The following is a 16,137-nucleotide window of genomic DNA, read 5'->3' as shown; positions in this document are numbered from 1 at the left end:
TTAAACTGATGCTGAAATAACTACATGATGCAACATATGAATTCATGCTTTGTCAGGTTTGTCAGCAAGACAGCAGGACAACAACTTCTAAAATGTTTTCTGAATGGAGTTTGTATCGATCAGGGCTATGCTATGCTAACTTGGTCACAATAAAGTACAATGATAGCTGGAATAAAGTTACAGACACATGTTTTCTGAACTCACCAGGTAGTTCAACCTCCTCACTTTCTTTTCTCCAAGTAATGTCAGTTTTGTCCGGTTTTTATATAAATATGAAGTCGTAGTCCGACAGAGCTAAGGATGCTAACAACAAAACTGGAACTGATGGATGTGCATGGAACCTAGCTGCTGAGAAGTTAAATCAACATTGTAATCCCAAAAACTAAAGTAAAAAGCTAATTTAATAAAAGCAGTTAACTCCGAGCTCTTCCCGCGAATAAATGGCGTAGTTGTCAGAGCAGATTCTGACCGACTACGGGTGTTTATTTGTCGAAAGGTTGCAGCGCTGCTCCCTGCTCCTCTCCCCCAAGTTTAGCAGCTCTCAGCCGGCCAGCAGACTTTCAATCGCCCGCTCTGCCCGGCCCTCTCCACATATCACTCTGAAGCCGTTGGTGACGTACGGACAATCTCAACACTGATAGGCTATTGAGACTCAGCGTCATGCGACTTTCTTCATTCTTTTGCGTTGCCCTCGCGTCGATGGCCCTGCCCCATTCGTGTCGCTTCGCACCACCTGGCAGGAAATCGCGGCTCTACGCGTCTTTGTATTGGTTTTGCGTGTCAACTCACTGCCCCAAACGCTCGCTTTGCTTTTGGTCTGAAAGCACCATAAAACTCTGGAGACTAGTTTTAGTCAATAAAAAACATTTTATTATTATTTTAGTCATCAATAGATACATTGCAAAACCTTGTTTATGACTTTGATAGAGGATATACTGTACATACAGTATATTTCCTTGTGTGGAAGTAGAATGATGGTGCTTCAGAGGAGTATAATGGCACAGCGGCATCGTTTTGTTTTTTTTAAGAAGTGTGAGAGTATTATTTGTGCTGTGTAGTTATTAATGTATTTTTGCTTTTCATGCACAATGCTTAACATTATCCACTCCCGCTATTTAGATAATGGTTTCCTCATAAATTGCCTTTTTAGTAAAACATAATATTGTTAATCATCACAAAGAGCAAAAATCAAACATAAATTATCAATGAAAATCAAATAGAACCATTCTGTCAAGCTTCAAGATGCTTTGTGTTGCCACTTAGGGGATTAGACAGTGACTAAATATTCTCTTTCACTGCATTAGTTCACTGTTTACAGAGTAAAGGGTGTTTTCTGTTTATGAACATGCTTGTCCTGGCAAGTATAATGGTTTATATTTCACTGTAGAGAACTTTATCCCAGTCATATATTGATCTGCCATGGGTGCTAGGTTTGTCTAGTCTGCATTTAGTGTCAAATAAACACATTTGACTGTTTCACTATTCGTAGGTGGCAGGAGGCTCTGACTGTATACCCCAGGACCAACAAGCAGAACCAGAAGAAAAAACGCAAGGTCGATCCACCCACTCACCAGGTAATGCACCTATTCACATACTCTATAGTGAAGTGTTTTTACCTTTCTCACACTGAACAAGGCTAAGAGTAGTAAGCAACCAAATTCCAATGGTCATGTTTTTGTGATATTTTTGCGATTTATTTATTTTTATCGATTTCTTTTTTGTATTGTGTCTGGATGTACTCTTGAATGTTGCATAAACCAGGGGACTCCTGTGCTTTTCATTCCATTCAACTACCAGCTGTTTTCCCCACAGAGAGAGAGATTGTTTTTCTACCATGATCAACGGTTTACTATATTCATATTTGAATTCTTGAGTCACATGATGTTACAGTCTCAATTGACGAAAAGACTGCATGCAGTGTTCATTGGTAAACAGTAGCAAAATAATTACAGTGTTAACATTTGATTGGATGGTGTCATAGGTGTTGTTAATTACAAGTTGTCCTAGTCATACTTGCGTTATGTGTCCAGCAATGTAGCTCTGGATTTATAGATGCAAAATCAACATTTACTTTTAATACAGTATTAATACAGGATCACCTGGGTAGAAGGTAGCAAACATTGGTGAGCTATCAAAATGTTTCCAAGCAAACAATAAAGGGCAGTGATGACAGATTGCCTGCTATTATAACATTCAGCAGTAACTTACAGTAACAGCAGGGTGACCATGATCCTCTCTCTTGTGAAATTGCTGGTGCACTCTGTTTCATTGTCATGTCGAGCAGCTGCTGTTTCACCTGCAATGCTTTGGCCCCCAGTCCTGCCTGTTCAGTTGTTAACCTTGTGTGCCTGATCAAAACAGATTAGTTTTCTCTTAAAAGGCATCACCAATGTTCCTTTATAAATGTGTATGAGTGCAGGAGTGTGCAACAGCTCAAAATGCTCAATAAGGAATGCGACAGTATTCTGTGAAATCACACGTTATATGAAGCAGAGGTGTTTCTGTTGTAAAATCATAACAAATGGAAAATCATCATACCGTCATTTCAGACTACCTCAAATCCACCCCTGTTTGTAAAATTACAATGCTGTGAATTGTGGGTAAAATCCTCAAATTATATTTACATTAAGTATAACTACACAAAGTTTATCTAGAAACCAAAAAAAACGTTTCTGTTGAACAGAGCAAGGTGAGCAGCGGCGTTCATGTGACCTTCATTAGAAACCCAGTGTCCATAGGGAATAAAAGTGCACTTTTCATGGGAGTGCAGTCAGATGTCTCCCTGGTAGGTAGAAATAAAAGAACAGGACAAGGTGTAAAGCTTTATTACCATAATAATAGTTATAATGACGAGATGAAATATAGGCATATCATATAATGATGTATAGACCACCCACTGTGGGTTACAGTTTCCCTACCTCCTTTTTGATGTGAGGCCAAATTTGTGGTGAATGCACACAATATTCTCTCTGAAGTTCATGGTTCCTCTAATGACTGTGTTCCGAATCAGGCTGTGACCTTGCTGGGCTTAATCCAACAGGCTCATTTGCAGAGGGACAGTAGAGAACACACACGACCTTTATTGTGACCTCTGTCGTTTGTCTATGTTGCTGAGAGAGAGAATTGTCTGTATTTCATTTTCATCTTTTTTTCCATATCATTGCCAAAATGTGCACATAACTAAAGACATTTAGGGGTAAGTTACTACACTTAGACAATATAGTGAGGCATATAGGGCAAGGTCAGCCACTGCTCTGTACATGTACTGGTCCTAATGTCTTAAGACTATGATTGTATTTTATATCAGTATTTAATTTCTGCTTAAACAACAACACTGGTGCAAGGAACAACAGTAATTCATCTTTTTTCTTGCATGTGTGTGAAATAAGTACTGCTTGAAATAACAGTCAAGTGGTCAATGCCAAGCCATATAATTAAGGCTGATGATGAAGGAAGTTATGTTTTCACTGTATGACTCTTGTCCGTTTCTCTCATTGTCTCTGGGCCATTCTGGGATATAAATGTGAGATAGATTTTCTACACCTCCACTTCCACCTGAAATCTCTCCTTCCACTTTTATTTAATTTACTGGAGACATAATGCTCTCAAACTGTTGTAAATACTTGAGCACAGTAACATGTTTGCCTTCTGGGTAGTGCCTCTACCGCCTCTAGCACCTCACCTTGTGAGTACAAAGAAAATATGATAGGAAACTTATTTGTGGCTCATATTATAACTGAAGGGAGTCTTAAAGGAGTTTTTACTTTTAGATTCTTGTGTTGGCTCGTAAGCAACAAAACACTTAATAATGTATAATAATGTACATGTAATGTAATGGTACTCCTCCATCTCCTTTTTCATACTTTTCCATGAATTTGGCCTAAAAGAGAAAAAACTGAACACCATCGTTTAAATAATACAGAAACTATGAAATCATTGAGACAGATTTTTGGTTCTACCTGCATTGATTACAATCAGCACGATATAGCGAGCATTAACATCAAAGGTTTTTTTTGATTGGCAGGGTGGAGTAACTCGAAGCGAGTGTTTTTCCACTGAAGACATGAATGGACACCCAGTGAGTTCAGCTTGGCCAAACCTTTTATCCAGCTTCACCCTCTGGCTTTGAAATCCCAGCCCTAATAAATTATATTAATTATAATCCCAATCGATCCAGGGGAAGGGTGAATGAAAAGGATTTGATTTTCCTTCTCTCTGATACTAAGAGTGATCCTTAGTAGAACAGCATGTTTTTGGTGATTAAAGTATGCTGGATGAAGAGTTGATGTTTGAGGTTTTTGCTTTGGAAATCTTGCTTTCTCTTCTTTTGAACTTGAGTCTGCTGATTGTAGTATGTACTGGTGACATCAAAGATTTAGTTTTTTGTATCCCTCAGTAATACAGGTGTGCTTGCCGTGAATGAACTCTTTGTTCTTTGTCAAGCTGTCAATCTCTTTTTCCTTTCTACGCACCATCCTTCTCTCTTCCTAGAATTACTAATTTTACCAATGATGAAAGCAATTTTTGCTTTGTCACTTTGATACTGGATTTACCTGACACATACACATAATGGGTCAAAAACAGACCAATGATGTGAAATCATGTGCCTGTGAACATTACTTCTCCAAACTAAAGCCATAGGAGATAACTGTTGTGCAGGAAGCTTATTTTCACTGAATCGCCCAACATCAAACAGACAGGAAGCAACTTCACATTTACTTTTCAGTATTTAATTCTTCTTTAATCTTTTTCCTTCTCGTATTCCTTTTTGTAGTCTCTCTGTGACCTTACCTCCCATTATGTCCCCCCCTCTTCCCATCCACTCCTTCCAACCCAAATCCCCACCCAGGAGCCTGGCCCTGCCAAGGTGACAGTGACCAGCAGCAGCAGCAGCAGGGGAAGCATCCCTTGCCTGCCCAGCAGTATTGCCAGCGCTGAGCGTGTTCCGATGAGCCGCGCCACTCTGTGGCAGGAGGAGAGCCGCTGGAGCAGGGCCACCATCCCCTGCAGCCGCAGTGCCTCCTGTATTAGCCAGCTGAGCCAGAGCCAGCTAGACTCCAGTATCACTACTCAAGACGGTGAGGACTAAGATGATGGCATGCACATTCTTCAAAAACCTGTATAAATGCTTCAGCTGTTGTCACTGTAAGATAAGAAAAGCTAGGTCACAGCAACATACAGGTGAAACTCGAAAAATTAGCATATCGTGCAAAAGTTCATTTATTTCAGTAATTCAACTTAAAAGGTGAAACTAATATATTATATAGACTCATTACATGCAAAGTGAGATATTTCAAGCCTTTATTTGATATAATTTTGATGATTATGGCTTACAGTTTATGAAAATCCCAAATTCAAAATCTCAGAAAATTAGAATATTGTGAAAAGGTTCAGTATTGTAGGCTCACAGTGTCACACTCTAATCAGCTAATTAATCCAAAACACCTGCAAAGGGTTCCTGAGCCTTTAATTGGTCTCTCAGTCTGGTTCAGTGGAATTCACAATCATGGGGAAGACTGCTGACCTGACAGTTGTGCAGAAAACCATCATTGACACCCTCCATAAGGAGGGAAAGCCTCAAAAGGTAACTGCAAAAGAAGCTGGTTGTTCTCAAAGTGCTGTATCAAGGCACATTAATGGAAAGTTAAGTGGAAGGGAAAAGTGTGGAAGAAAAAGGTGCACAAGCAGCAGGGATAACCGTAGCCTGGAGAGGATTGTCAGGTAAAGCTCATTCAAATGTGTGGGGGAGCTTCACAAGGAGTGGACTGAGGCTGGAGTTACTGCATCAAGAGCCACGACACACAGACGGGTTCTGGACATGGGCTTCAAATGTCGTATTCCTCTTGTCAGCTGCTCCTGAACAACAAACAACGTCAGAAGCGTCTTACCTGGGCTAAAGAAAAAAGAACTGGTCTGTTTCTCAGTGGTCCAAAGTCCTCTCTTCTGATGAGAGCAAATTTTGCATCTCATTTGGAAACCAAGGTCCCAGAGTCTGGAGGAAGAATGGAGAGGCACACAATCCAAGATGCTTGAAGTCCAGTGTGACGTTTCCACAGTCTGTTGGTTTGGGGAGCCATGTCATCTGCTGGTGTTGGTCCACTGTGCTTTATTAAGTCCAGAGTCAGCGGAGCCGTCTACCAGGACATTTTAGAGCACTTTATGCTTCCTTCAATAGACGAGCTTAATGGAGATGCTGACTTCATTTTCCAGCAGGACTTGGCACCTGCCCACACTGCCAAAAGTACCAAAACCTGGTTCAATGACCATGGCATTACTGTGCTTGATTGGCCAGCAAACTCACCTGACCTGAACCCCGTAGAGAATCTATGGGGCATTGCCAAGAGAAAGATGAAAGACATGAGACCGAACAATGCAGAAGATCTGAAGGCCGCTATTGAAGCATCCTGGTCTTCCATAACACCTCAGTAGTGCCACAGGCTGATAGCATCCATGCCGCATTGAGGCAGTAATTCATGCAAAAGGGGCCCAAACCAAGTACTGAGTACATATGCATGATTATACTTTTCAGAGGGCTGACATTTCTGTATTTAAAATCCTTTTTTTTTTTCTCATTTATTTCATGTAATATTCTAATTTTCTGAGATTTTGAATTTGGGGTTTTCATAAGCTGTATACAATAATCATCGAAATTATATCAAATAAAGGCTTGAAATATCTCACTTTGCATGTAGTGAGTCTATAATATATTAGTTTCACCTTTTAAGTTGAATTACTTAAATAAATGAACTTTTGCAAGATATGCTAATTTTTCGAGTTTCACCTGTACATACAGAAAAGCATCGTCACATGTAATGTTTTCATCCTGATGAATAATCTGCTTTTACTTGGGCTTAAGCATAAGCTTTTTTGGCACTTACTCTTCTGTCAGCCTGATCATCAGCTGTTTGGGGGGAAGAAGAGCGTAACTATTTTGACAAGTCACTTTTCTTTTTAGTATACAACAGATATGCAATGTATGTTCACATATTTAGACTATATACAGACTGGGGTGTTTCATATTAGTGACACTGTGTCCTTGTTTCAGATGGCAGCACCATGAGCACTGGACGTAAGGTACGAGTGGAGAGTGGTTACTTCTCCCTGGAGAAGACCAAGTCGGAGCCTTCTCCACAGTCTGCATCGCACTCTCAGCCACTTCCGCCACCGCAGAATCTGCCCCTGTCCTCTTCAGCATCCTCCTCCTCTTTAGGAGCTCTCAGTCCCAGGTACAGCTCTGAGTCAGAACCCCAGATTTCCCCATATCAACCGTCCCAAGATCCTCTTCCTTCTCCAGGTGCACTTATTTCCCCCAGCTACTCCACCATCAGCTCCTCTCAGAGCTCACTGGACTCCGAACCCAGCGGGACTACACTCACCTGGGAGGGATACGGTGGTGGAGGAAGCACTGGTAGTGTCAGTGGTGGAGGAGGCAGAGTGGGCCGTTCTGGCAGGGAGTATGCAGCGCTGTCTGATGTGCCACGTGCTCGCAGACTGAATTACCGCGAAGCCTTCCGCTCAGAGAAAAAGCGACAAGAGCTGAGGGAACGGACACGGAGTCCTGGCAGAGAGGAGGTGGCTCGGCTGTTTGGGGAGGAGCGCAGGTAAGGGGTTATGGATAAGTGTCATGACCAGTACGCTGCAAAAAAAGATTCTTAAGAGACATTTTAAGTTTCTTGCACCTGCTTTCTGATAAATCGAATAACTGCTGAACCCATGTCACATAGCAGAAACATACATGCAGATTCACTTGGGATAAAAAAGGCAGCCACACATGATTAATAATCATTAATGCACCACTGGTTGTTAGCCCTTGGCATAGCCTTAAAGCATATTGATGGAATGCCAAGTAATCTATTATGTGCATAGCATTCAGCATTTTAGTTTGCAGCACCACCCTGTGGCTGCTGTCTTCAAGGGTCTCCTAACTTTCTGAGCTCACCAGTGGTTTGCCATTAATGATTTGGGAGAATGCATGTGTTACTTTCTTTTCTATAATCTCTACCTTTTTGCTCTTGCTACTTTGCTAGTTTGTTTTGTTGTTTCGATCTTTTCCAGGGGCTTCTGAACAGAGCTTCTCAGACCTAATGCAACCAACCCTTCCACCCCTGTCCCAATGCTGTTCCCTCCTGGTCACCGCTGATTCCTGCTTTCTGTCATTTCATCTCTGCACTGCCTGGGAGCATTTACATACACTTTCATATATACTTGAATTACTGTATGTACTGTGCATACTCAAACATGCTGATGGTTGGTACCGGTAGTGGGTTTACATGCAGTTTAACCTCTCCTCCTTTCTGATGCGCACACACACACACACACACACACACACACACACACACACACACACACACACACACACACACACACACACACACACACACACACAAACAAGTGAAGTGCCTTAAGGTAACGCCGACTGTGATGCCATTGCTGCTACTTCTGCAGTTTGTTTAATCCACCACCCTAGTCATTTTCCTTTTCTTCCAAAGTTTAATCTTTCATCATATAACACTACCCTTTATTCTTTGATATCTCGCTGGATTGTTCTCTTTAGAGATATTATATTAGATGCCTTGTGTTGCACATTGTTGTCTATGAAAGGGACTTTGAGTCTGGAATGATGTCCAAAGTCAAACTTCCTACATGAAACTAGTTTTGTCCATTACAGAAATTGATTTTGGTTCAAATTTGCTTTCATATCATGCTTTGGTCTTGTTTTTAAGCTGATTCTTCCACCATTTGAAGATGATGTGCATAATTATGTTTTTCAAGATTTATTTGAATGTTTTCTAGTGTTCTGCAAAATGTAATTTTAAAAAAATTATCAAGATGTTTAATTCATTGTCAGGCAAGTGAGTGAAGTAGCGTATATGCTGTGTATTGAGGACACGTGTCAAAAGAATGGTCTTTTTTTGTGTCTCTTAGGCGTTCTCAAATCATCGGCCGGTTCGAGGAGGGTCCGCATGAGGAGCGCATGGACACAGGCAGCTCCAATGAGCCCTCTGCTAACACCACGCTAATCCAGAGACAAGGCCGCAGCGAAAGACGCTATCTGGCAAACAAACATGTATGCTAGTGTCGTCGTTATTAATAACAACACAAATAAATGACAGTTGGACATAATATACTTTGAAAGGGAATTATTTCTAATACCAATTTTATATTCGAAGGAGATGTCACTGGATGCGGGAAAGGACCGTTCAGTCCCTGATGTGTCCAGCTCCACTTTTGCTAATTTAAGAAGAGCCAAGTCACTGGACCGCAGAGTCACGGAGTCCTCAATGACTGTGAGTACTTCTAAAGTGTAGGGGTATTAACCAGTGGACTACAAAATCATTTCAGTCCCGTTAAATGGCTTTGTGATACAATAATGAGATAAGGATTTAATCCCTCAACACCTTCCCACCATTAAACTGCCATTTGTGTTCAATAAAGCATCAGGCCAATCTAGAAGCACTGCAGCAGAGATTGAACCTATAATGCTGCAGTGGTGTAGAGTGCTTTGTTTTTTTGTTTTTTCTCCTTCTGCACCACCTAAATGCCCAAAGGGGTAGGGTTATCCAAAAAAACATGTGTTTATGGCAGCAAGTAATCATTAAATTAAACAACAACTATGCCTGTAATCAGAAACAGTTTTGTTGCCAAATAGCTTTTCACACACAAGGAATTTGCCTTGGTATTTTAGTGTTGTAGTGGTAAGTTGTGTGTTTAAAGGTGAAGAGGATGGAATGTGTATTGACCAAGTAATGTGCAAATGTTCACATTATAAAGAATAGGTATTGTATTTAAATAAAGATATGCAAGATCAGTTGGACTTTTTGTTCAGGCACCATATGTTTGCATGGCATGTATGTTTTTGTAATGCGCACTTCTCAGGAAAATTTATGTATGTACTGGTCAGCCATAAAATCACTGTTCATAATTTAACTTCAATTACACATGCACCCAAACACCACTGAGACTTAAAGTTAAAGTAGGCCTGAAGTTGCTTCAGTTTGCGCTGGAATCTTACTAAGGTCTGACAAGTTGCTACTGATCTGAGGCCTGTTGAGAGAGTGCTGAAGGGATGATCCGGTCAGTGTCTGGTTGATCTCTCTGGCTGAGCTGCAGCTGCCAGAACCCCCGCCCACTCAAAATTACACACACACATTCATGTGCACACCACTGCCGCCACTGCTACTGATGATTATAAATAGTCAGCACAGAAGCAGTCTTGTGTATGTGCCTGGGACAGACGGAAAGAAACAGATTGTCAACATATGAAGTGAAGGCAGTTAGCCATCAAAATGACTCTATGCCAGACGGTGACACCACACCTGATGAAGCTCAACAGAAACAAGGTATTGTTGAGTGAGCAGAAGCCAGGTTTTGGACATAATGATTTCTTTTCAAGTCTATAAACAGACTTGAGCTTGGTTTCAATGTGCAGCAGTTTGTGTTTCACAGGGAAAGTCCAGCTCCCGCCAGTCGTTTCTTTAGCTGGAGCTTCGTAATGGGCACGTATACTTCTTGAGCTGAGGTAGTAACATAAATGTAAACAAATGCATATAAATACAATAGTGTTTAGGGAAACGTCAAATATATATTCTGATTGCACTCACTTAATGATCACTTCTAATAAAGTCACAAATTAGTTAAATGATTCAATGGTTTTGCTTTTTTGTGTTAATGTTTAATTGAATGTTATTGAGTTTTAATAAGTTGTTGCATCACATAATATCACATCACTCTGATCTGTCTTAATTGCAGCCAGATCTGCTGAACTTCAAAAAAGGATGGATGACAAAGCTGTACGAAGATGGAATGGTAATTTCTTGTCATTAGTAGGATTAAATGGCCATCTGATTCTCTCCCCTACTGGATAAGATCATGTTATACTGATAGAGGACTGGTGAAATCCACTTAATGCTGTCTTTTTTCCCCTTAGTGGAAGAAACACTGGTTTGTCCTGACAGATCAGAGTTTGAGGTACTACAAAGACTCAATAGCCGAGGAGGTAAAACTTCAAAAAGTCTTCAAGAGACTGTGCTGTTTTTGACCATTATATGAATATAATGTAATTCACAAACATTGTGTTGTTGTTGTTGTTGTTTTTTTTTTTAAACTTTTTACCCTTAGGCTTCAGAACTGGATGGTGAGATTGATCTTTCTACATGTTATGATGTCAAAGAGTTCCCAGTCCAGAGGAATTACGGTTTCCAAATCCTGGTGAGTGTTTATTCATCTTGTCATCAATTGTCCTGCGTCATTAATCACCAGTGAAGATGAATCTCATTGTCTACACACTTAAGCTCTGCTGTCTCCTGACAGTCTATAAACAGCCTAGGACACCATGTGGTGCAACTTTAGGTATCAGGTTTTGCCATTTCTCTCTCTGAAATGAGTCTTTGTCTGTCATGACGGATGTCACTTGACTTGTCATCTCTCCGTGAGAGGATGACATCATAGTGGTCTAAATCTGCTACAGCCGTTGCCAGCCCTGCGTGACTCTCTGAACCCATGTAGCCTTCATTCTGCACAATATGTTTACCTTGCTTTCAAAAGCCCCGTCCTGAGCCATATTTGCTCAATAACACTCAGGTTTTAAAAACATTTATGCTTTTGGTAGTTTTACTCTGAACCGAACCGTAATTGCATAATGCTTGTGAAGTTCTATGGATCCTGCTGCAAACCCTATGACAGAATACTTTCGTCATTTAATCCTTTGACCATTAAACATTTTTAGCACTTGTTGCTGGCAAAATACTTACTGGACACTTATAGTTGCAATGCAATGCATTCGTTATCCATTGGATGTCAGTGGGGTTTTGTTCCTGCTACATATAGACTTATACTTGTCATACTAATCCTATATGAGGAGAACGGTAGCTACAAGGTCATTTCTTTTGTTTACATTTTGCTTGAAGACACTCCCTCCGCTATTTTCTGGAGGAAGTCAGAAATAGAGTTGTCAAGGGGATCGTTGTCTCTTTGGCTGAGAACAACATGGGTTTGATGTCGAGAAATTAATAACTCCAGTATTTATGTCCACTCTCTCTGCTCCATGGTCAGACTGGAAGGGGCTGTTGTTCTGTCATTGCAACTAAATGACTGAAATACAGTACCTTGTTTCTTAAAACCCATTACTGTATTCTTAGAATCATAGATAAATAACTTTGTTCTTGTGGAAATCACTTAACTTCCACTAGATGTCACTCTATATAAATAAAATGGATTGCATGCACAGTAAAGCTGAGTTATAAGGCCATTGAATGTAGGATACCGAACAGTCTTTAACAGTATAGGGTCTTAAGAAGGCAGGTGTCAACTAAGTGTAATATTGTGTAATTATATATGTCACAGTGCTTTAACGCATTCAAAAGCCCAAGGTTATTAACATTAAATGGTATTTGTAAAAACATCAACAACATTTTTTTTAAACTACAGCAGTCCAACACAAATGTTGCTTATGGTAGTCTATTCAGTTTATCTTCAGTTCAGCTGAACATTGACTTTTTGATGTAGCAATACACATTGAACATCGAACAGTTAGTTATATGTAAACCCCTAAAAGCACAAGTTTCACACCTATTCTGTACTGTACTCAAGCTAAATAAATTTGTGACAAAGCAACAGTGCTAGTGCATCGGGTGTCCAGGACAACAGCAGCTACATATTGTTTTCCACATAAAATAAATGGTTTATAATCAGATCTTCCTCGGTTTTAACTCTGCATTTTGACATTATTTTGTGGCGGGGGTGCAGCAATCGTAGAGGAAAAAATCTAGCATATCACAGGTAGCAGAGCCCCATGTAGATTTGATTACAGCAAATTTGAATGTATTGCATGCTAAACAGAAACTTCCTCCTTTGCGTGTGTCACTAGTGTAGATGGTGTTAACACTGTGGGTGTAGTAGCCTAAAAATACATATCCTTCTTCTCAGCTTTGTGTGTGTGGTGCTTACAAGCTTTCAATATGTGAGCTCAATGTTGTTTAACAGCACAGCAGTGAAAGGGGGGTGAGATGCTAAAGATGTGTTGCCTCATTTCACAGTTGTTTTCCACTATTGTTCTACTGCTGATAAAACACCAGTCTGAGTAGCGTGACATGACAATGAAGAGCGAATGTAGATTGTAACATGGTTCTTTCACTCAAAATGTGCTCCTGTATAATGCAGTAAATGGACATTTGCTGACCACCTCAGTAAAAGAGCAACAAATTAGTCTGTCAACCATCAACAATTTTTATTTGAGACAAAGACATGTGCTTAGATTATTTTTTTTTTTGTGAGTGTCAAATAGGTATTTTAATCGTCATGTTGTCTCGTCCCTGTCAGTTATTTAAATGAAATACCTGTTTGCTTTCAGTGTAAAGAGGGAGCTTGCACCCTGTCAGCCATGACCTCTGGAATCCGCCGCAACTGGATTCAGGCCATTATGAAGAATGTGCGACCCACGATTGCCCCCGATGTCACTCGGTAATACACAGAGGATTAACACCTTACACACTGGCAGATATAACAACTACTTTTCTCACTTTTTTTTTTTCATCTTAATCCCTCTCTCCTCCTCACCCTCTCTTTCCTTTCTTTCTCTTCCTCCCTCAACCGGTATTTTCAACCTGCTTCCAGGAAAAACATCTCTCTGAAACTATCCGTTCTGAAGCCCAGGTTGGAGTGCTTGTGTGTTGAATATCTCCCCGACCTCGAACAGTGATGTTATTGCTCAGCAATGCCAGCCCCAGCGTGTTTGTCATCCCACCCTGTGTCATGTGATTGTTGAGTAATGTCTCCCTTTCAGTTGTGCCACTGTAGAGACACACACTACAATCACATCACCATACCAGAATAACGTGCTGTTGATCAACAAACTGATTTTAATGATCATCGTAATGTGATTGTCCACTCAGTAACTTCTTGAAATGGTAATGGAACAACAACAAAGCAGAGGATATTCTTTTCTGGAACATTTAACCTCAGGATTTTTAACTATCTAAACATTTATTTTTTGTGTTTTTAAAAGCGGAGTATTGCCTTTCAGGTGGCTCATCACATGTGATACTGTATCCAGGCTCTGACCCTCATTTACTGAGTCACAGACCTTACTCTGCCTGTGTGTCTCTTAGGCAGCTCTCTCCAAGGGGAGAATGTGTGATATTTTTGGTATTTCTGCATGGACGCCTCACAGACACCTCTTTCTCATTCTTGAGCTCTGTCCCTTCTCATTTTCCCCTTACTCAAATTTCCTGACACCTTCACACAACGTGGTGAAAATAGATTATTCCGTCAGGTCGCTTTTTTTAAAAGATGTTCTGCCCCTTAACGCTACAAGTGCCAGTCAGTGTGCAAACACATTCTTCACATTAAACTACAATACAGATGCATTAATATAGTAGCTAAAGGTAGGCATCTGCCATCAGGCTTACCTCAGATTGTGACTGTGAACAACAAAGCTGCTTTCAGCCTAATGCTGTGTGCCATGTAAACATTTTGATGTTGATGCTTTGTCTTTGACATATTTCACTGAGTTTTACGATGCTTTTAATGCACAATTAAATGATGTTGCTTTGCCAGAAATGTATGCTTTGTTTGTCCTGCAAGGCTTTATGTAATAGCATTGTAGCTTGAGCTGTATATGTAGCTATGAGCTGTAAATGTAAAAAATCATCATTGTGCTCTATTAAAGCCATCTTATACATCTTTTTTTTTATATTTTGTGTTTCTGTTCTCTCAGATCCCTCCATGACGAGAAGGTAAAAGCCCAAGTGATGCTGGAACCGTTTCCACAGGCCACACCTGAGCCAATCCCCAGTCCTGAGGCCCCCAAGTCTGATGTCCACAGACAGCCAGCTGGCAACAATGCCTCTGCCCCTCCCTCTGAGCCTCGTAAAAGCAGAGTTCGTGAGCGCAGACGAGAGGGTCGCTCCAAGACTTTTGACTGGTCTGAGTTCAAAATGGAACAGACAGAAAAGCCTGTGAAGGAACGAGCAGACACAGTCGACCTCAGCTCATCATTCTCCACAACATCCTCTTATTGCTCTCCCTCCTCTTCCACTTCCTCGTTAGCGTCCTCTCCTGTCTCTACCTCTTCCCTCCAAACCTCTTCTGTGTCGGGTGCTCACCAACCCTCTATGACAGAAGATGCAGAAAAGAAGAATGGAAGGAGGGGTATTACTCCACATAGCACAACCAGTGCAACCCACATGCCAAATACTGTTAGTGTTACTATGACTTCCACGCTAAACACTGCACCACAGGTACAGCCATTGATACCTGAATGCCAAGAGCAAGGAAAGATGGAAGTAGACCACCCTACAGCCATGCATACTGCAAGTGTAGATAAAAAGGACAACAGAACCTCAGATGTCCATGAAGAGATTGAGCACCGATGGCATCAGGTAGAGACAACACCGTTAAGGGAAGAGAAGCAAGTTCCCATCAGCACAGCTTTAGGGAACTCTGGTGACAGATTGCCTGCAAATGAGCTTGCTGCACTGCTAGACAAAGAGGTGTGTTTCTTTTAATGTGGTCATATACATATTTATGGGATCAGAGCATCCGGTACGATTCATTCATATTTTCTTCCATTTCTTTCTTTGTTCAGTTGGGACAGAAGCAGAAAGAGCTGGACCAACTACAGAAGCAAAACAGTGTTTTAAAAGAGCAGTTGGAGGATGCGCTAGGGAGAGAACAAAGTGCCAGAGAGGGCTATGTACTGCAGGTACTACACTCACCATCCATAATGCAGGATTAGTAGAAATAATGTTCTAAATTTGACACCATGTACAAATAGCATTGCAACATGAATTTTGACAAACTATTTTGAGTATTAAAATGTTTAGAATGGTAAGGTTTGCAAGATAGTATACATGTTCTGGTCAAACATGTGGTGCACTAATTGTTTACTGTACCAAATTACTATGTAGATTGTATTTTTGAAATACAGTCTACTGGCTCATGATGGAGCAGATTTATGTGTGCCTACTGTAACTTGTATAAAATTGTACTAACAGGTGTGGGTGCTTTTTCTCTGAAACTGATACGCATGGTTGTGGTGGTCTTAGCATGAGTTTTCACTAACTGTTTATGGAGTTTCACATCTCCTGGGAAAATAATTGATTTGATCTGATATGCTAAAGGTAAGAAACTTGATCCAGA

The 16,137-nt window shown here is 40.7% G+C and overlaps 1 protein-coding gene across 6 annotated transcripts in view; it reads left to right on the top strand.

Annotated features, from left to right (window-relative positions):
- Nucleotides 1-16,137, top strand: part of si:ch73-103b11.2 (protein outspread) — a 50,680-nt gene that overhangs the window by 23,709 nt on the left and 10,834 nt on the right. For 3 of the 6 annotated variants that reach the window (XR_005447088.1, XM_038736287.1, XM_038736289.1), the window contains exons 5-17: nucleotides 1,490-1,574; nucleotides 4,025-4,078; nucleotides 4,850-5,078; nucleotides 7,046-7,601; nucleotides 8,926-9,067; nucleotides 9,171-9,287; nucleotides 10,750-10,806; nucleotides 10,928-10,996; nucleotides 11,119-11,208; nucleotides 13,349-13,458; nucleotides 13,612-13,650; nucleotides 14,714-15,488; nucleotides 15,584-15,700. Coding sequence is in view for 5 of the 6 variants with exons in the window: in XM_038736287.1 (XP_038592215.1) it covers nucleotides 1,490-1,574; nucleotides 4,025-4,078; nucleotides 4,850-5,078; nucleotides 7,046-7,601; nucleotides 8,926-9,067; nucleotides 9,171-9,287; nucleotides 10,750-10,806; nucleotides 10,928-10,996; nucleotides 11,119-11,208; nucleotides 13,349-13,458; nucleotides 13,612-13,650; nucleotides 14,714-15,488; nucleotides 15,584-15,700 (2,440 nt within the window). In the remaining variant the exon portion in view is untranslated. The remainder of the gene's footprint in view (nucleotides 1-1,489; nucleotides 1,575-4,024; nucleotides 4,079-4,849; nucleotides 5,079-7,045; nucleotides 7,602-8,925; nucleotides 9,068-9,170; nucleotides 9,288-10,749; nucleotides 10,807-10,927; nucleotides 10,997-11,118; nucleotides 11,209-13,348; nucleotides 13,459-13,611; nucleotides 13,651-14,713; nucleotides 15,489-15,583; nucleotides 15,701-16,137) is intronic. The other 3 variants (XM_038736291.1, XM_038736290.1, XM_038736288.1) reach the window with 3 other exon arrangements.

This window comes from Micropterus salmoides, unplaced genomic scaffold, assembly GCF_014851395.1.
Source record: "Micropterus salmoides isolate LMB-PRFRI ecotype aquatic unplaced genomic scaffold, ASM1485139v1 Ms_hic_scaffold_21, whole genome shotgun sequence".
Classification (NCBI taxonomy): domain Eukaryota; kingdom Metazoa; phylum Chordata; class Actinopteri; order Centrarchiformes; family Centrarchidae; genus Micropterus; species Micropterus salmoides.
This window is presented reverse-complemented; position numbering and strand designations above follow the sequence as displayed.